The 21248-nt window shown below is 45.8% G+C and overlaps 1 protein-coding gene across 1 annotated transcript in view; it reads right to left on the bottom strand.

Annotated features, from left to right (window-relative positions):
• The window catches only part of LOC144148380 (tRNA (32-2'-O)-methyltransferase regulator THADA), a 156679-nt gene that overhangs the window by 2388 nt on the left and 133043 nt on the right, over positions 1-21248 (bottom strand). Inside the window, exons 26-29 of the mRNA XM_077679922.1 lie at positions 19911-20007; positions 12327-12359; positions 9625-9749; positions 8988-9072 (exon numbers count right to left, since the gene is read on the bottom strand). Coding sequence (XP_077536048.1) covers positions 8988-9072; positions 9625-9749; positions 12327-12359; positions 19911-20007 — 340 coding nt within the window. The remainder of the gene's footprint in view (positions 1-8987; positions 9073-9624; positions 9750-12326; positions 12360-19910; positions 20008-21248) is intronic.

Below are 21248 nucleotides of genomic sequence, written 5' to 3'. Positions count from 1 at the left end.
GCTTGGATGGAAACTGCAGTTATCAGCTTGGCAGGACCCTCTTAAGATACCCTTGCCTCTGCACGCGATTGACCCTCAGTGCAATTTCCAGTTTCCGCGAGGTCTGCAAAAGAAAACTGAGGGTGTCCTTCACCGACTACGCCTGAACGTTGCCTTCACTGGTAGTTTTCTTTTTAAGATAGGCTGGGCGGACTCGCCATTGTGCTCTGTGTGCTCTGTGAGAGACGACATACAGCATGTCTTGTGTTACTGCTCGAAGCATACAACTCAACGCGAAACAGCTAAAAGAACTCTAGTGCAACTGACGCGCTGACGCGGCGCGAGGGACAAAGGCTCTCTTAACTTTTCTGTCTGACACGGGACTAACCGATGTTCTTTAAACTTGGGATCCTCACATTTTTTCTCCTAGTGCTGTAATTTTTTTTTCTACGTTCCGAACTGATTTTATTTTCTTCTCCCTCTTATTCATTGTTGGTGCGCACTTCTTCCCCTCTTCTTCTTTTTTTTTTCTTTTTTCTTTTTTTTTTCACCTCGCTATGTTCACCCCCATCTCAAGTAGCAAGCCCCGCCGTTTGTGGGGCTAACCTCTTCAGTATTCATTAAAGTTTTCTCTCTCTCTCTCTCTCTCCACTTAAAGCGAAATTTGTACCAAAACTGGCCGCGAAAATTGTGTGAATTAAGAGCTTCAGCACTTTGGCAATGGAATTCGGGTAGCCGACAGTAGTTTGTGTCGTCGTAAAACCAGTGGTTTATCCGCAACGCCTCCTTAAATGTGATAGCAGACTAGGTTTCCACTTTTTCTTTTTTTCATTTCGGTCACTACTAAACGCCGCTGTTAGTCAATTGAACCCGCGTCCATGCCCCGTGAACTTCGCCCCAGCGAGGTGCTGGTTCGAAGTTACGCCTCTTTTCTTCCGTTCGGTGGTAGGCTTAGGCGTGGTGTTGAGGGGTGCGGCGGGCCAACTGCGGAAGGGTGCTATAAAGCTTTCGAAGGACTTTTTTCATGCACAAAGGCTCTGCAGTACGGGCGCGCGATGAAACCACCACACTCGAGATAAAGCCATGATTGAGAGTTGAGCGGAGTACACACGGACCGCTTTTACTTTGTGGAGCAGCGCTTACGTGCTCCCGCTAAAGCGGAAAGCTTACATTAAATATCTTCTGGCCAAATTTGATTAAGCAATTACTTTTATGCCCGCTGAGCCCTAAAGAAACGGATTTCTCCGCATCGCAGCGTTCTAATCAACACGTTTTGACCACGTTCGGAGAGCAATTTATTGCCACCGGCACTCGATGTTCAAGACGTAGTGAAGAAGTCCGTAAGCAGTGCTTGGGGTTTCTTGACCAGGGTGGACTTTACGTGACGCTCGTATGCTGACAGCGCAAACAAGGCTTGCTTTTAAACATTCTCGTGTTCCTGCGTGCCTCCGCAGAACGTCGATGGCATCCATCACTTTGGTGGCCTTCGGTTTCACCGACACTTCCTCAGGCTCTTGTTCAGAACACTTTTCTTTCCCTTGGAGTGCTCATGCTGCTTATAAGACTCATCTAATGATGGACGAACAAAACATTAATGTGGTTATCAAGCACAACCTAGAGCAGCCGCACCATGAGCAAGGACGCGTAGAAAAAAACACTTGAAATAGGCTTCGGCAGCCCAAGCGCCCAAGCATAGAGGGCGCTGGCGTAGGCAACGATGGAGCCGTCAAAATGGTGGCCGCACTATTAAACCGTCCATGACCACTAGCGGTTTTTGAGCAGCTTTCATCGCTTTTAATTGTTGTCAACCGCATAATTCACCGCTTTTCTTGCATTTTTGCCGTTTAAGAGTTAATGGGAGTAATGAATGTTTTCAATGTTGGCTCTGAGAGGCAAAATAAAACGTGCCTCGACCGGAATTTCGTTCTTCTTTTCTCGCCATGACTTCGTTAAATCGAAAGCGCTGCACGAAATTACTTCGTAAAATCGAGATAAAAATACATGGATTTAGCAAAATTTGGATAGAAACTTGAAAAATTCGTTATATCGCGAATTTCGTTAAATCGAGGTTCGTTATATCGAGGTTCAACTGTAGTTCAGAAGCAGGAGTTGCCTCCAAACCATCAAATAAGCTCAAGGCCTACTTATTTACATTTGTGGCTGTGTTTGTTTCATGCAACAGAAAAGTTTTTACAACGCCCTGAGCTCAGCTTAATTTTCTTTCGAATAGCAGTTACTGAAGCTTACCCGAGATGTAAATTTCGGTCTCTGATGCGGCAATCGATTAAATTGCTCTGGTTAAAAAATACTCACTTCAGTCCAAAACCCCTCGCAATTATTATTCTTTTGAAAAACAAAATAATAAATGTGCAAATTCGTCCAGAGTTGTGACAGCATGTGCATAAGCAGGAATCTGTTCTTGGGTTTTGTTTGGACACCTTGATTTGCTTAGGATCATTCTTGGTGTTGTGCTGAAACTCATTTGCTCGTTTCAGATGCTTCTTTTATGCTTTTTCAGAAAACGCACACACATGGGGAGGAACAATTCCAATCCACTACCATGATATTCTCCGATGTGGAAAGCGTCATGCACGAGACTCCACATGTAATCTACAAGAGAAACGTTGCGCAAGTTCTGCCTCCTTTGCTGTGAAAACAACTGAGCTCTGATCGAGCCGACAGTCCTCTTCTTCCTCTTTTTATTTTTGTTGCGTTTGCGCCTCTTGCACTAGCACAAGGTGGCCCTGAACAGGCATGGTGCGCTGCTCCGGTCATGCCAAATACCGTAAAATTCCGAGCAAGCGCCCCCACCCGTGCAAGCGCCCCCCCACCACTTCAGTGCTAATTTCAAATTTCCGCGCCATTCCGGGAAAGCGCCCCCCCCCCCCCCCCCTCCCTCCGCGCAGTTATCACGCACCACGTGCAGGCAACACTGGCTTGCTGGAGCCAGTCTAAGAATCCAATCCAATCTGCTTCAACCGAACGCTACACGCCATTTGTTTCTTTGTTTTGGCAGTGGTAGGTCATGCATTCCTACACAGTTGCAAAGAAAATAGAGGTGATCCGATAGCACCGAGAGCACGGGAAAAACGTGCACCAGACCTCTCGACAGTTCAAGCTCGACCGAAAGCGCATACGTGAATAGGTGAACAATTTCGACAATCTCCTGCAGCAAAACTTCGACGGAAGCTAAGCAACGGCGCAGTGTTCAGCGAGTACGTGGACGATGCGCTGTTCGAGTACTTAGAGCGCGAAAGAAGCGCGGGACGCGCCGTTAGCAACCGGCTGCTGTCTGAAGAGGCTGTGAAAATAGCAAACAGCATGCAGTTAGGTAACTTTGTAGCTTCCAGCCACTACATAAGCAGGTTTGGAAGCAGCGGTTCGGCATTGCAATGCGCCGCGCCATGAACAAGAGCCAGAGGACGCCTGAGGAATCTGCGGAGGCATTAAGCGCCTTCCGGACTTCCGCGAACTTCCTGCGATGGTGAAATGACGTCAAAAGGCAACTGTAAGAAGCCGTCGCGGCAGCAGGTCCTTGTGGCGCGCTGCTTCAAGGGGTGCGGCATTGCAAACGTAATCGATGGCTCCGAGGACGGCGACCTGCACGGCGGGCTGGCAGATGTCGGAGCCGTGGTGCCAGAAGACCAGGGCGGACTGGAAGACGAGTGCGCCGAACTGTTTTTTGCTACAGACTCTGAGGAGCCTTTCGATGGTTTCGAAAGTGACGAACAGCAGTAAGATCAAGCCGTGGCACCCGAAGACTGAGGCAGCAGAGTGCTGCGAACTTTTTTTTTTGCTGCTAAGTTTTCCAATGGTTTCCAAAGTAACTATCAGTAACATCTTTTGTGTAATAAAGTTCATCTTCCTAATGAAAGTTTAAAACCACGCGCACTGCGTTTTTTTTTTTTGTAAAAACAATTGTCGCCGCCATCTTGAATTTCGGTGCCGTTCCGGGACAGCGCCCCCCCTTCACTTTGCCGGTAATTCCGCCTTGCTGAGGGGGGGCGCTTGCTCGGAATTTTACGGTAGATTTTTTAAGGGGGCAGACTGGTCTTAGAGCTGTTTTTTTTATTTACCAACCAATTTAAATGAAACTGCACTGCATTATAGAGTTTTTCGTGCTTATTTCAAATCTGCCATTAGATTCTTATGAGTTAATTAATGATTAATTGCCATTATTTTGGGTCACAGTTACAAAATAAGCACTCCATACAGAATGGCAATTACCATGTGGCTAGGCAGACAAATGACTAAAGAATACAACGTAGGAAGAACGTTTTTGATCCAGCTACTTTTGGTCGTTTTACAACACAGTGAACTTCGCTCCTCCCGCGCTCTGCCAGAAATGGCTCGCAGGTGGTGCCAATTGAACACAATAATAATTTTCCAAAACCTCCATTTGAATAATTTGTTTCCAACATTGTATTCTCCACACATTTCGGTATCAGAAGCAAAAAGAGGTACAGTTGTACCTGCTCTGGGTGCCAAGATATCCGAGGACGAAATGCTAGCATTGCATTGCAAGAAAAGTGCCGTTTCACCATCGAATTATGCGCTAACTGAGCTGTAGAGTGCACTTTAGAATGCTATTATAATATAATAACAACAAAATATGGTGCTTTTTAATGAGGAAATTTACAGACCGATCGAAAAACGGCCGTGGAGGCTGAAAATGCCATTTTTCAGAAAACGCTTTTTTTGACCGTTTTTTGGCCCTAAAGACCCAACTGCCCCCTTAAAAGATTGTTACCATACTGTAGAACACCAAGCCTTCACTCATTCTCTCTGCTCTGCTGTCGGCGTAAGTGTTGGCAGTGCCTGAAAATCCCTCCTCATCAGAAATGACGATTTCGGTGTTCTATCCAATGCCATTATTTGGCTTTGCTGGCGCAGGTTGAAGTGGAATATCAATCTTGCATATGCAGCTGGGGAGGGAAAACCTAACCAGGAACACCTTTTTTTAAAAGCGGAGCTTTCCATGCCTCCGTGATGGTGTTCGATGTCATGCCAAGATGCACAGCAGGAAAGCCAACTTTACCCAGCGGGCTTTGCAAAACGATGCTGATTATAAGCAAAGGCACCTCAAGCGCCTGAAGAAAAAAAAACACTTCCCGTCATCGAATTGAACCAGTGTTTCTCACGCTACGGATCCAACATCTACCTGATTGCACTATTAAGACCCGGTAGGAGCAGCTTGGATTTTGAACTTTAACTAACTTAGACTTACTTTGCATGGGAGACAGCTTCACATTATAACCGTCTTTCTCTTAAAAAAAAGGGGCTCAGGATTTTTTTTTTTATGTGGGTTGTTAAACTGACAACCAAAACTGTCAACTTGAGGGTGGATGTATGCAATAAGATTTAGCAAGTCAGGATGGATCTAGGCTCCTTTGGAGGGGCACAGGAGTCTTCTTTTACACTGTCTGAAATCGGTGTCCTCTTTCAGAAGAGCGGTTCAAGACGCCCAAAACAGACAGACTACATGAACACATTGATCTACTAAGCGAGCGAAAAGAAAAGACGAGGCAACACAAAAAAAACCACCCGACAAGGAAACAAACAAACAAACAAAAAAACGGCTAAAAAAAGAAAGAAAAAGAAAAGAAACGTCAACATTGATGGATTACAGCAGAACAGACTGCTGGACAAGTTCGTGCATTATTGGTGAAACTTGGAGCGCGATTTAACAAGGACGACAAAAAGCAGACAAACACAAGCACTTGTGCTTAAACACAAGCACTTGTGCTTGTGTTTATCAGGCGTTTGTGTTTGTGTTTTCTTTCTGTCGTCCTTGTTAAATCGCGCTCCAAGTTTCACCAACTGATGGATTAATTGCACAGATCAAGCTGCACACACTTCCACTATCTCATAATGTTGAGCAGACTAGGTAGATCAATGAGCGCTTGAAAGAGCGTGCCAATAATATGTACAGTGAGAATGCAGCAAACTCGAGTAGAAGATATCGTAGTTCAAATTAAGATGATGAAGCGGACTTGTACTGGCTATGTAGGGAGACAAGCTGTCAACAGGTGGACCACGGGGATAACAGAGAGGATACCAAGAGACAGGGCTATAAGAAGAGGAAGGCCATTGACTCGATGAAGAGACAAAATCAAGTTCGGAGAGCAAGAATGGACTCTGGCAGCGCAAGACAGGACCAGGTCGAAGTCAATGGGAGAGGCCTTCGTCCTGCAGTGGACCTGAAGTAGGCTGATTGTGATGACGACAATTGATGAGGATGCAATGACGGCCAATTTGTCGTCTATTTCCAAGCATGGAAATGCAAATTCGAACTTAAAAAGAACGCAGCTCTGCATGGCAGCGGTGTACAAACTTTGTGGGACACCATTGAAGCAATCCAATTACAAGGTTGGTAAGGGGGTGTGTTCAGTGAGTGTGTGAGTGCTGCCTCCATTGCTTTGCTCCCTAAAGAAATGCACACCACGGTGCGGTGCAGTTTGCACAACATAAGCAGCTCAAATTTCACACGCACTTTTGACGCTTTTAAGTTGCAAAACAAATCCGTTGTTGTCTTTTTTTTTTGCGTTCACTTCGTAGCTATACCATACACACTTATGTCACTTTCCATGATGACAATTTAGTAGTAAGTCGCTGCTTGCATAGCCATTTTGTCTTTGTCTTTGAACAACATGCCCAACAGATGACCTCATACAAATGAGTCTGCTGCAGCATGTAGTTTCCGGACTGATTCATAGAGGGTGCTCGGTTTTGCCACAGCAAAGCATAACGACACAGGAAGTGACACAGTGTTGAGGGAAAAAACACAGTTTTTACCCCATACACACACAAGAATTGTGTTTTCTTCTGGTGTGCTCACATCAGTTTCATGCAGTATCATACAGCCAAATGTACGTAGATGGGCCCAGCACTCATCTTCATCACCATCAGCCTGTCTACGCCCACTGCAGGGCAAAGGCCTCTCCCATGGACCTCCAATGGATCTCCCGGTCCTGTGCCAGCTGCGACCAATTTATCCCCGCAAACTTCTTGATCTCATCCGCCCATCTAACTTTCTGCCGCCCCCTGCAGCGCTTGCCTTCTCTAGGGATCCACTCTGTTACCCTTAATGACCAGCGGTTATCTTGCCTTCGCAGTACATGGCTTCCCACATCAATTTCTTCTTCATAATTTCTACTTATATTTCCTTACCACGCATTTGTTCTTTGACCCACTTCGCTCTCTTCTTGTCCCTTAATGTTACCCCTATCATCTTCCGTTCCATTGCACGCTGAATCGTCCTCAATTTAAGTTGAACCCTCTTAGTGAGCCTCAAAGTTTCTGCCACGTAGGTGAGGACCGGTAAGATGCAGCTGTCGTACACTTTCTCCTTCAGGGACATGCATTCAAAGACTTACAAGAAGGGTTTTAGATAATAGTTGATACCACACAAGCAGGTGGTATGTACTCAAGGCACCAGGCCTTAGGCCTTCTTTTGCCCCGCGAAAAGCAAATTGACGCTGCGTGCCAGGGGAATTGCCTGCGACACCTGTGCTACTGGTCAGTGAATGAAGAAGTAACGGCATGTGCAGGGGTGAGACAGCTGAATCATATTTGGGAGCAGTTTTTGGAGCAGCGAAATATCGATTTTGGAGCAGAAGAACCTTGATTTGGAGCAGGTAATGACATTTATTATGTCACTTTAGGAGCCTAAAAAATCAAATTTGAGGCAACTGAGGGGGGAAAAGTGTGCTTTTCAATTGGTTTTGAACGCACATAACACCAAAACAGCTTTTCAATTGAGTTTTTTCTACCAGAGTATCACAAGGTACAAACTGCACTACCTTATTACAAATTATTTTTAAATTCTTGCATAGATTTAGTAAAGGCTCTATGCATAGATAGCGTGGAGTGCCGTTTAAAATACCGAATGGAAAAACTAAGCAATCGTAAGGCATTTTTATTATCATGTGAGTGCCGAAATTGTTATATTTTTAATCCCAGACTGGGCTTTATGCACAAGTGCAGAGCCACAACAAAAGTTGCGCAAAGCGGGGTGGCAGTCGTCGTACCCCACCTGCCCTGCCATTTCAATCCTCAAGGCGCATGTTCACTACGATCGTAATTTGAGTAACGTTGGTATGTTTAGCCACCTCCCTCTTGGCATTTTATAACACTCAATGAGTCCGAAATTTCACTTCAAGCATGCACCGCGCCTCACACTCAAGGGCGAAACACGACGAATTTGCAGGCATTACGTTGATTTTGATGAACTCCCATCTTTCGAGTCGTGCAACTTCCTGCAACAGATCAAGCGACTAAATGTAAACCCCGCCACCCCCATAACAAAAACCACGATAGCAATCGGCGAAGAGCACTCTGCCTGAAACCACAAGCAACTGCTTCGCCCAGCAGCCATGTTTTCACATCTTCACTGCACCAAGACAGCGGCGCCAAGTGATGTCGTTCAGGAGATACAGCACTCCGAAATTTTGTTTTTTTTTAATCAACTTGCACAAGTAGTTTGTTGCCTCAGTACACATATGTATTTTTTCTAGAGAACCTTGTAATGGTTTTCCATGGCAAAACTTTAAAAACACCTTTAGGTGAGACAAACTGCACCTGCTGATGGTCTTTCCTTTCCTTGCTAACAATAAATTCATGCATTCCTTCATTCAGAATATAACAAGTGCAACCTGACATTGTCACTTTTGGAATTACAATCTTGGGGACAATTTTATGCAGGACTTTTATTGAATGATCCATCAATTAAACCTTTACAAACAGCATGACCTTGGGGTGCTGGAAAGTTATGCCATAAGTAAGCAGTTTTGCCCACTTAAACTGACAGAAGCGTTGAAATCCTTGACTCTCAGACTGTTTTGGAGAAGTTTGGCGCAATTTTTGCAATTTTCAAGCTTTTGGAGCCGCCTGGTGCAGGAAAACAAATTTGTATCAGAACAGCGCAATATGCACAGATGTCTCACCCCTGCTAGTGACAGCAGAACCAGTTGCAGTAATACCGCTCTGCAGACGCACGTTACGCTTACCTGAACGCCATCACGCAGTACCAGGGAGACCACGAGTGGTTCCAAAAAGACGCCGCTTTCGTCTTGCTCAAACAGGCTGCCCACACTGAAATAGAAAGTACCGGGCAGTGAACGCTGGTTTGAGGAAGTTGCAAGGGTTTTGAAACCAAGGCACGAAAGAGACGCAGATTTAGTTTTGTCTTTAATCATTTCTCAAACTTTCGCCACTGCAAATTTTTTCTTAATTTAGCTAGTGTCGGATACGTTTTGGTGATACGAATTTTGGCTAATAGGAATTTTTTTCGTGACCCTACGAGAATCGTATCACAGTAAAGTTTTTCACTCACTCACTCACTGTCACTCACTCTCTCTCTCTCACTCACTCTCACTTACTCTCTCTCTCTCTCACTCACTCACTCACTCACTCACTCACTCACTCACCCACTCACTCATATCGAGATACTTCTGTAACTAGACCCTGTTACCCTATCCAGCCAAGACTGTTCATGAACTTCACAGAAAGCTTAGCCAGCCATTTTTTTTTCTGCATATAAAAGAGCATTGAAATTTAAGTACACTTTCTCCTCAACCCTGCAAATCACCACATGTGCTTCAAAGGTCCTTCAGGTCAGCATCACGCAGGGAAGAGAGAACTCACAGGGGCCGTAACAGGTGCTGCAGTTCTTCCAAAGCAGAAGGGCAGGATCGGCACAGTTCAGTCCACAGGAACTCAAAGCAGCTCGGCTCAGCACCACAGCTCGCCAGCATCTCCGTCAAGAGAATCTGCATTCACCAACCCACTTCTTTTTTTCATGGCAAATGATACATGCAGTGCACTATTTGCGGCACATGGTTTCGCACACATGAACAAGTGCTAAAACGTAAAAACCAACAAACAAAAAAAGGAACCTTTTAACAGGCTTTCAGCATTAGAACAATTTCGCACTTTTCTCTAAAGCGCTCCTTTAAAGAGGTTTTTTTGTCATGTAGGCAGGACACCTGGGAAACCCTGATGGATATTGTTTTGATTACAACAAAACCTTGTCACAGGAGGCACTTAGTTGTAAGATACACTTGAGTGGGAACGGCTTGGTTAGTTTTCCTATATTTGCCATGTAAGCAAGATTGCATACAAGAGACCTTGTTTACAAGAGCCATGTAACATTTCCCAAGTCCCTTGAGTGTATCTTGTCATCATCATCAGCAGCAGCAGCATCACCATCGGTCTATCTACACCCACTGCAGGGCAAAGGCCTCTCCCATGGATCTCCAATTATTCCGTTCCTGTGCTGACTGCACTCAATTTATCCCCACAAACTTGTTGATTTCATCTGCCTATGCATGGGAAGGCTCTTGACCCTTTTAGGGTCAAATTTTTTTGCCAAATGCTACCCCCCAGGACAAATGTTTTTATTACTGATTTGAATTCTTTGGGTGGATGTATTTCGAGAAAAAATTGCCGTAATATTTTTAGGGTGACCATACAGTGACAAAAAAAAGTTTGTGTTGTTACGTGCCCGTGATTAATTCATGAGTAACACTTGAAAAATTTTAAAAAAGTTTTGCCGGCGCAAGGAGGGGGAGAAGCCACCTGGTGGACGAAACCGAAACTAGCCGCTGCATGTCCGCACAAGATTGGATGCACAAGTGACAGCCCGCCACACAACCTCTAGTAAAGCATAAAAAAGAAAAGAAGGGCTTTCGGCGCAAGAAATAAATTTCATGTATTTCCGCAGTGTGGCAGCACATGCCAAGCGAGAGAAATGGTCGAAAAAGGTGCACTTTTTAAACATGCAAGTGCTTGCTGACGAGTAAAGCGGAAAAAGTACGCAAGGGATGAAGAAGGACAACAGAGAGAAGCGCTTGTCTCTGTTGTCCTTCTTTGTCCCTTGCGTACTCTTTTCCACTTTACTCGTCAGCAATGCAATACCAACTTGCCTAAAAGTCCACATTAACCAGATACAATTGATGACATATGTACATCATTGACCATGAAAGGAATAACTTAAAGTGGTTTTATATGGCAAGGTGAAAGGAAAGCTCCATGTACACAGAAGGCTTCTTCGGTGCAACCCAATGCGCACGCATAAAAAAACAGAAACAAAACAGTCTGGAGGGGAGTTGGAAGCAAGGGAGTGAGAGAGTGGCTGGGTTTACAGATGACGTAGCTCCACTCTCCCAACTACCGACAATGGAGAGTGGGAATGGCTCATCAGAGGGATGCGAAAAAGAGCCCTCCTCGCCGAAGACTGTGCGCACAGCTCAAGCAACGACAGTGGGCAAGGGTGGTGCGGTCATAACAGCGTCAACATGGTGATGGCAAACATGGGTATCGAGATAATTGAAAAATGGGTGGCTCACGTGCAGTACCTCAAACGGTAACTGCTTGTTACAGCTCCACTCTGGTTATTGATATGTACAGAGTGCATGGTCTGTGAACGTTTGAAAAAAAAAAAATCATTTGGCACGCACCTTCCCTTACTACCTTTGGCCAGCCACGTGAATGATTGATTGTTTAGGTTTAACGCACCGATGCAACGCAGGCGATGAGGCACGCCGTAGTGGAGGGCTCCGGATTAATTTTGACCACCTGCAGGGGATCTTCAACGTGCACCGAAATCTCGTACGCACAGGCGTTTTTGCTTTTTGCCTCCACCAGAAAAGCGGCCGCCGCAGCCGGTAATAGAATCTGCGACCTCGTGCTGAGCAGCACAACGCTTTAGCCACTGAGCCACCGCGGCGGGTGGCCACATGAATGAGAATGATGGTGTTGTTTCAGGCGATTCTCACCACCAACAGCTGCACTGCTCTTCTCTTCCTTCTCACCGCCAGATAGATGAGGAGCGACTTGGGGGAAGGAAGTAGAGCGGTTTATCCTTTCTTCGTCGGTGCAGTCCAATTGATCTTTTGCACTCCTCGAGTTGCACCGGTAGTTTTCCCCCCATGCTCGCTTGCAGATCCCTTGTTGGGCAGTGCGCCCTCCAGTGCGAAGCTGATCCCAGACAGTTATTTCTTTGCTCGGCTGTTGCCGCAGCTTCTTTTCCCACTGACGCTGCTTCAACATGAAGGGCACACGCAATCGTGGGCGGCACTTTTTGTCGCCGCTCGGATAAAGAACTTTGCAGCGGCAAGATCAGAAACCCATGTGAGGTGCAACAACCGGGTCTCCCACGAAGGGATGGAGGCCGCCAGCTAAACTGTTTCTCCAGCCTTGCACTGCTAGTGCGAACTGCGCCATTTTTCTTTCTTTTTCTTTTCTGACTTTTCTTTCTTTTCTGAATTCGCTTCCCCCCTCTCAAAACCATATGCCCATTTTTTTTTTAATTAACACGGCTGGAGAGGAACATCTGTTTTGCTTACCTTTACCGCCACATTTGCCTGGACAGGATGCAACTGAAACAAAGGAAAAAAAAAAAAACAGCATAAATGAAACACAAACTAGCCAGAGTCAAAGTGCTCGCTCAGTTTTAACTGGGTGATGATGAAATTGTTAACAACAATAAAAAGCTGCGTGACCTAGTAAACTTAATCTCCAGACGGTTATTACTATATTTAGTTGAATATAAGGCGAGGTTTTTTTCCAAAATCCATAGTCTTAGCTCAGTGTGTGTGTGTGTGCGTATATATATATATGTATATATATACGGTCACAGGACACCTAGACGGCCAATGCCCCATACTGCCATGGCTCATCATAGAAGACGACGAGGGCGACGAAGAAGTGGCTGGGTCTCAGCGCGCGCTGTTATGGCCGCATTGTAAATTCTGTAAATAGATCGTTCCTTATCCTTCAACCATCGTTCGAGCCATTGGCTCCGCCGCCACGTTACAATATACAGGATGTCCCAGCTATCATGCACCAAGATTTAAAAAAAGAGCAATGGTGTTACAAGAACAAAACCTAGTGCGTAATGCTTGCAGTACTGTGGAGAAGCGGATAGTAATTTTTTCGTTAATGATACTTAACTAATTAATTGTAATTAATTATCTAACTCGAGAAGTCCTCTCCTAATAACTGAAGTGTCAATGAGGAACTTGTAGGTACCCACGAGGGGCATCCAACTACGGTACTTTCAGCGACGAACTAATTGCGTACTCATTTATTCTGACTGATAAAGAAAACCCGGGAAATATGAAAAATACCACGTGACGGCGCTTCCGCGCGCATTGTAAAGTAGCGTCCCCAAATAAGATGATTCAAAGCAACTGCTTCGCCTGTCACCCGCCTGAAGAGACAGCGCATCACCTTGATAATGGCATGCATGGAAGCAGCAACAGCAGCAAGATTCGCAAGGCGCCTGTGCAGATAAGGCACAAACTCGGTCGCGATTTATTCTTTCTTTATTTTGTTTATTTCATTCTGGCTAACTGAGCGGCAGCCTGTTTGAGGGCATTGCTTTACGGTGCGCGCTAATGCGCGCGGAGGCACCGTCACGTGGTATTTTTCATATTTCGCGGGTTTTCTTTATCAGTCAGAATAAATGAGTACGCAATTAGTTCGTCGCTGAAAGTACCGCAGTTAGATGCCCCTCGTGGGTACCTACAAGTGCCTCATTGACACTTCAGTGATTAGGACAGTACTTCTCGAGTTAGATAATTAATTACAATTAATTAGTTAAGTCTCATTAACGAAAAAAATGCTGCACACTTCTCCACAGTACTGCAAACATTATGCACTAGGTTTTCTTCGAGTTATGCCATTACTCTTTTTTTAAATCTTGGTGCATGATAGCTGGGACACCCTGTATATATACATATATATGTACATATATGGCAATTTTTTTTACTCTCCAAACTGCACCCTCACCTCATAATAGTGATTGATTGATTGAGGGCCTAACGCACCGACGCAACGCAGGCGATGAGGCGCGCCGTAGTGGAGGCTTCCGGATTGATTTCGACCCCCTGGGGATCTTTAACGTGCACAGAAATCTTGTACACACAGGTGTTTTTGCTTTTAACGTCCATGAGACCTTATAATAGTGACCGCCTTATATTTGAATAAATATGGTAATCTTATGTAAGACAAATGAGCATGGTTACTTACAAAAGCTAGGGTTTTGAAATTGAATGGAAGTTTTCAATTATGTGCACTGCTGTTTTAGGGACACTAAGGCTGGGCTCCGGGAAAGTTGTTTCTTTACATGTGCAGTGGAATCTTGATCGCAAAACCACGGCAATACATATTTTGGAATAATAACTAGGCATGTCCACACATTCAATCGACTGATATGCTATTTGATATTCACTTCAATAAGAATTTCAGCTACTTAGAAAAACAGCGCTAAAAACGATACGACAGGAAGAAACGACAAACCAATATTGCAGTGTTTTTTGTTTCTCCCTGTCGTATCATTTTTAGCGCTGTACAGGGTGTTGCAACGATAACTGGAACACTTCAAAAATTTTTCTTGAGCGATCCGCCGCTCTGTTCGCGCTCAAACTTCACACAAAGGTCGCATTTTGTGGTCTATTTTGTTTGACACTGGGAACAACCACGGTACTTACCTGTTTATTCTGAAAATAAATAAAAACGATTTTCGCCTATGGGAAAATGGCCGCTGATTTGGACGTGCGAGCCAGCGCAAGTTGATGTTGGAACGACGGAACCACCTGCAGAGTGAAACGCACGTTTGGGATTCACGTACGGAGCCAAATGGTGCAGCAGACGATCAGAAAATGCACCTAGAAATGAGCTAACAGACGATCAGAAAATCCGGTTTTCGGGCTCGCACGTCCAAATCGCCGCCATTTTCCCATAGGCGAAAATCGTTTTTATTTATTTTCAGAATAAACAGGTAAGTACCGTTGTTGTTCCCGGTGTCAAACAAAATAGACCACAAAATGCGACCTTTGTGTGAAGTTTGAGCGTGAACAGAGCGGCGGATCGCTCAGGAAAAATTTTTGAAGTGTTCCAGTTATCGTTGCAACACCCTGTATTTCTAAGTAGCATCATGCATCAACTAGCCCACCTAAGTTCACTGGTTCAGAATTTCAGCATCTCACAATTTCAAAGTATTTGGCACTAATGAACAGTAAAGGTTAGCATGTTTTTACCAGAAACAATACAGAACTTTATTCAACTTCAATTAATCTTAATCCACCTTAATTCGTCTTAATCCACATCAATAATGTTATACTTTCAATCACCAATGAATCGTCAATTAATTTCGGTAACCAGTAACCACAACTTATATACAGCTGGACAGGCTTCAATTCTCTTCTGTTCTTCTTTGGGTGGAGCGATATACCTGACTGTACGTTTCCTGGTGACAAGGTCATTCAAGGACACCTTGCAATGAGACGCACTACGAGGTAACAAACTGTGCATCTTTTGGTGCATTGAGGAACTCCAGGAACCCTGAACGAAACGAAATCCGTGACAGTTTCTCTTGATGACAACAGTGATGTTGTGCACGCCAGAACTACCGTATAAACCGGAATATAGGTCGAGTTTTTTCCCAAAAAAATCCGCACAAAAGTCACCCCTCGTCTTATATAGCGGTCATTGGCAGAATGTAAATCGTTGTCTGGCAACAATGTGCAAGCGTAGTCCGTCGCCATTGCCATTCGTGTCAGACCAGTCGGACTGCTCTCTCGCACTATCAGGCCTTATTTGATTTCGCTTTTCTCTAGTTTTTCGTCTTTTACTCGTCTATTGTGCGTGCGTGCGTGCGTACATTTCTGTACGTCTGTGTTCCGAGATGAGTGGGGGCCGTCGACGCCAGTTCACCACGGCGTTTAAGCTGACGGCGATAGAGTCACTGAGCAGAATGGGAATATGGCGGCGCAACGACAGTTATACCCCTGTCACACGGCAGATCTAATGACATTTAGAGAAAATGTCATTCGCTCTAAATGTCATTATTTCCGCGCTACACTCGAATACCGAATGACATTTGAGGCGAATGACATTTAGCGGCTAACTGAGGTCCGGGACCTCAGTTAGTGGCTAAATGAGTAGCCTCGACAGCAGTAGCGCATCACTAGACAGGAAAATTCAGTAATAAACCAAAACATACTGTTTCAACTGTCAGTAAACTTTTATTTTCTTCCTTGTGTTGTTGCTCAAATAAAGAAAGACAAACAAGTACTAACAAAAAAAAAAAAAATCTCGTCCCCAGTGTGCGTGCTACCCTAATCCGGATTTTTTGCAGTTGTCTCGGCTTGTGATGTCTACTGATGTCACCTAAATCGATGGTTTTCTTATTTTTATTTTTTAAAAAATATTCCTTTGTTACGTTTTTCAAGAAAATGTTACGTGTGAAAACATTCTAGATGCTCTTGAAATGTAATTTTGCGGTTTTGCGAGCTCGCTAATTGTCACCGCTATCACAATCAAATGACATTTGTTTCGCCGAGTAGAACCGCACGGCCGAGCCTAATGTCATTAACAGCTAATGTCATTCAGCTTGAATGGCATTAGATTTGCCGTGTGACAGGGGTATTACCGTATTTATTCGAATATAGGTCGACCTTTTTTTTCCGAAAATGTGCTTAAAAATTGAGGGTCGACCTATAATCGTGACCGAAGAACCTCGACCTATAGTCGTGATCAAATATGGCGAGCGCACCGAGCGATCCGTTTCTCCGTCGCGCCCGGCGCTCCTCAATTTGAGGCGGCAGCGCGGAGCATCTAGAACAAAGACAGGCAAGAAAATAAAGGAAAAAATAAAAAAACAATCAGCGTAAGAAAACCACCCACAGTCACTGCCGGCTATCGCGCATTACCTGCGGCCGAACCGCACGAGCGAGCTTACGTACTTGGCTAGAGAGCCAGATTGGCTTGGCTTGGTGACTTCGGAGTGGCGGTAACGGCTAGCGCAAGGTGGGGGTAAACTGGGGGTAAAGGTGACTTTCGCCACCTAGCGTAGCCACCTCGTGAACGGAACAGCATTGCCTGCTTCGCTCGCTGTCTCTACTATCTCCCGTTCTCCGTTTCATGCACTTTCTTTGTGTTTGCTTCGTTGTGATTTCCGCACACAACGTTTTTCTCGTGCGCATTTCGCGATGTCACGTCGGACTTTAAGCGCCGGGTGATCCTGTTTGCTGAGAACTTGAACAACTGTGCCGCTCAGCGAGAGTTAGTCGTTAATGAAAAGCTGATCAGGGGATGGCGGAAACAGCGGGACGAACTTTTTGCTTGTAGGGGACTGCGTCGTGCGTTTCGTGGTGGGAGGCACGATGCTCTCGAGAAAAAACTCCGGCTGCACGTGGAAGAGGAGCGTGCGAAAGGACACCGAGTGTCCTGCGAAGATATTCAGACCAAAGCTCAACAGTTAGCGCTGCGAGGCGGGATTGGCCGTTCAGCCTTCAAAGCCAGTCGGGGGAGGGGGTAGGTAATGAACTGCGGCGCATGCGGCACAAGTTCCGACGACGACGCAGTGTGTGGCTCCGACCAGTGAGGTGACCGCGTTGTAAATAAAGGGGAGTTTTAAAAAGTTTCCTCAAGTTTTTTTCTTAAAAGTATGGGTCGACCTATAATCGAATATATTATTTTTTTTTTCGGCGACTTCAATTTTTAGGGGGTCGACCTATATTCGTGCTCGACCTATTTTCGAATAAATACGGTAGGCGTTTCGGAGAAAAGTGTGCGGTACTGGCGGCGCCGAAAAGCTAAGCTGTGCGCGTGCAACCCCCGAAACCGATCGTTCCGTGGACGTCAAGCGGTGCACCCCGAGTTTGAGAACAAAGTGGTGGACTTCGTCCAGGAACTTCGCTCACGATCGCTCCGGAGGCCATGCGCGGACTGGCTCCGCGAACTGTACAATGAGTGGATAGCCGGCGACAACAAAAAGACCTATACGGGCCGGTTGCGACCGTGTCAAGCTGGGTGTCCTTCTCTGGGCAGTCGCTGCCCGACGACATGGTTACACGAGCATTCAGGAAGTGCTCCATCAGCAACGCTCCTGATGGCATGGAAGATGACAGTGCGAAGCAGTCATCCTCGGACGACTCTGAGAGCTAGGGCGAGTGACTTCGGCAGGCATAGTGAGTGGCAGTGACGGACGGGCGTCGAAAATAAATACCGTATTTACTCGCATAATCCTCGCACTTTTTTTTTCGGAAAAGTCAATGCTAAGTTAGAAGTGCGAAAATTATGTGAAAAAAAAAAAAAAAAATCCGGTGCACAGTGTTGCCAATCTGCCTCCTGCCTATCCCGCCAAATGTAGCGGTAGTTTTTTGTACATGTAAGCTCAGTGTTGCCAACAGCAGCTATTTCTTTTTATTTTATATTATTTGCAACGTAAACAGTCTCCCGTCGATCAGCGATCATGAAATTGCCGCCTTTGCTTTCTGGCGCGCGCCCTATCTCGTCGTCGTCATGTGCGTGCCCTACCCCAGTAACGCACGTTCAAGTCGGTGACGCCGAAGTGCCTGCCTGCGGCGCGGTTGCCGTGTTCGATCGCGTACTCTATCGCTTTCAATTTGAAAGCGGCACCAAGCACAAAACAAAAAGATCAAAAAGTTCTCAAAATGGCAGCGAGCTATCCACCGTTGACGCGAGACGAGTGGCTCACTGACTGCTGCTGCTCAACGACGGGACCACGACGACGACACGACAGCGGGCTGCGCGAACGCCGTCTAGTTGCGCGCACGCGAAACCGGCTCAAGAACAGTGTGAGCAGCGTGTTAGGGCGCCTGTTAGGGAGTAGCCATGCAGGTTATTAAGGCGCCTGGATGGCCTTGGATACACAGCGCTCTCCGCCGAACGGAGAGGCGGCGGGGGAGGGCGCGCGTTGGAGAGCGCGTGCACCATGCGGGTTTCGCGAGCAGGCAACTTTCGCCGCTGCAAAGTTGGGGGTGCGAGGATTATGCGAGGAACCAAAAAATCCAAGTTTTGGTGGCTCACATTAGGGGTGCGAGGATTACGCGAGTGCGAGGATTACGCGAGTAAATACGGTATAGACATTGTGAGTGCGCTTCTGTGCCGAATTATTTTTTTTGTCAACTTTTCCCACCTCAAGGTAGGGGGTCGACCTATATACCGGGTCGACCTATAATCCGGTTTATACGGTAATTCCGCAGTACTGCAAAAATATCTGGATAAGAACTACTGCTTGATGTGCTAAATGGAAAGTGATCCACTAGAGCCCAACTTCGGGTCATGAGAATTGCTTTGCAGTCATTGAAGTCTATTGACTGTCCAGTATGTTGCCGGAAAAAAATTCCTCAGTGCACTCAAGTCTGCTCACAAGCTTTAAGGCGGTACATATGGCTCTTAAAACAATTCCTTCTTATTTATAAGTAAACTTTGTGAAACTTGGCAGCCTTGCTGCTTCTTTGTCGCTGATTTCAAATGTGCCATTATTTTTTAAAATCAGCCAATTAGTTACCAAGATAATTAGAGATAATTAGTCATTGTTGGGGGCACAATAGACAAAACAGTGTTGGTCATAAAACTGTTATCTTTATATTTTCAAATACTATGAAACCCTGGTGAATTCAATAAGAGAACCACTTTTTTGATGCACCGCTTGCAACTAATTTTACAGCGTTTTAAACTTTGCTGTTTGAAACAAGCATTCAAAATGGTTCCTTGCCACTGGTGCTACCAAAGTCTAATGAGCTGTACAATCACTTCCAAGGGGTGAATAAAAAAAAACCATTGTCTTATTGCACTCACCAAGGGTCCTTATTGGAAAATGTAAACATTACAGTTCTATGACTAACACTGTCTTGTCTGTTGTTCCCCCCAAAACGGCTAATTACTTCGGGAACTAGTTGGCTGACTCAAAAAATAATGACATGTTTGAAATCAGTGGGAAAAAAGCAGCAACACTAAGAAATTTTTCAGAGCAGTGTCCCTCCTTAACGCTTTTACATTAATAAACGGCCAACTCGATTCTCGCCACAGCTGAGATTACACTGCTGTCAGTGGATAACTTCACCACCAACGCACTCTCCCGTCCCATATCGCAATCAATCAGGGGCCGTACCTACCAGCTGTTCGTGGCATTCGAGTGGCACTGCTGAGGCCGCTTCGTCCCGGATCTTGGGATCCTCGTCTTGCAGGAGTTGCAGCAGGGTGCTGAACAGGCTGGGGGCAGAGACAAGGAAGGGACAGGGGAGGCGAACGACTTAGCACTACACACAGCACAGATGTTTGTACTGCACATGTATTGTAACCTGGAAAGTGACAAGGCCAAGTTGAGACGGGCTGCACTTGTTTGACAGGCTGTTAAAACAAGCAAAGAGAAGTGCATATTCAGCTAGCGTTCGAAGAGCACAAGCAAGCTACAACCAAATGATGTGCGGCGAGTTCCTAGTGTCAACTGAGATAAAGGAAACGCTAATGAACTGGGAACATGCTAACCTCTGCAGGAACCATTAGTCTAACCGAAATTCTCTGTAAAGTTTCACAGGTTATTTGACAATGGGCTTTTTTAGTTGGTGTTGATTCATCTTGAAAACAGGTGTGGAAAAAAAGACACTGGCCAAGAATGCCCGTCGTCCTGTATATACCGTAAAAACCCGAATCCAAGACGACCCCGAATGCAAGACGAACCCTTAAGTGACAACAAGCAATTTTGGAAAAAAAGAAAAGAAAGCTTACATGCGTTTATTCCGAATCACTATCGCTGCTGACTTCCTTGTCACTGACTTCTTGCCAGAGAAGGTCATCTTCCGACCCGTCTAGCGCATTTGAAATGCCACATTTCTGGAACGAGCGAACGACCATGGTGTCCGGAATCCCGTGCCACGCATCCAAAATCCACCCCACAAGCTGAGACAGCGACGCGCGCTTCAGACGGCCCGTTGGAGTGAGCGCGTGGTCACCTTCTTGCATCCACTCGTTGTACAGGCACCTGACCCTGTCCTTAAAAGGCTTATTAATGCAAACATCCAGAGGCTGTAACTGGGAAGTCATCCCTCCTGGGATGACCACCATGTCGCACTTGTTGTTCGCCAGCAACGCTTTGCTGGTATCGCACGTGTGGCCTCTAAAGGAGTCCACGACCAACATGGACCGCGGACTCAGGAGTGCTCCGGGACGACGAAGCCAGACGAGCCGAATCCACTCGTCGAACAGTTCGGCCGTCATCCACCCTTTGTCATTGCAGCGGATAATGGCTCCACGAGGAAACACTTCCGTCTTCGGAAGAGTCTTCCTGCTGAAGATGATGTAGGGCGGCAGTCTCCTCCCATCTGCAGTGCAGGCCAGCATGACAGTAACTCGTTGCTTCTCGTTGCCCGTCGTTCTCACTTTCACTTGCTTGGCTCCAACTGCCTCTACAGTTCGGGTCAGGGGCATGTCGAAGTAGATCGGAGTTTGGTCCG

The sequence above is a fragment of the Haemaphysalis longicornis genome, unplaced genomic scaffold (genome assembly GCF_048455015.1).
Source record: "Haemaphysalis longicornis isolate Haplotype H1 unplaced genomic scaffold, Haemaphysalis longicornis Haplotype H1 scaffold_8, whole genome shotgun sequence".
NCBI classification, from domain to species: Eukaryota; Metazoa; Arthropoda; class Arachnida; order Ixodida; family Ixodidae; genus Haemaphysalis; species Haemaphysalis longicornis.
Note: the sequence above shows the minus strand (reverse complement) of the source record. Positions and strands in the feature narration are given on the sequence as shown.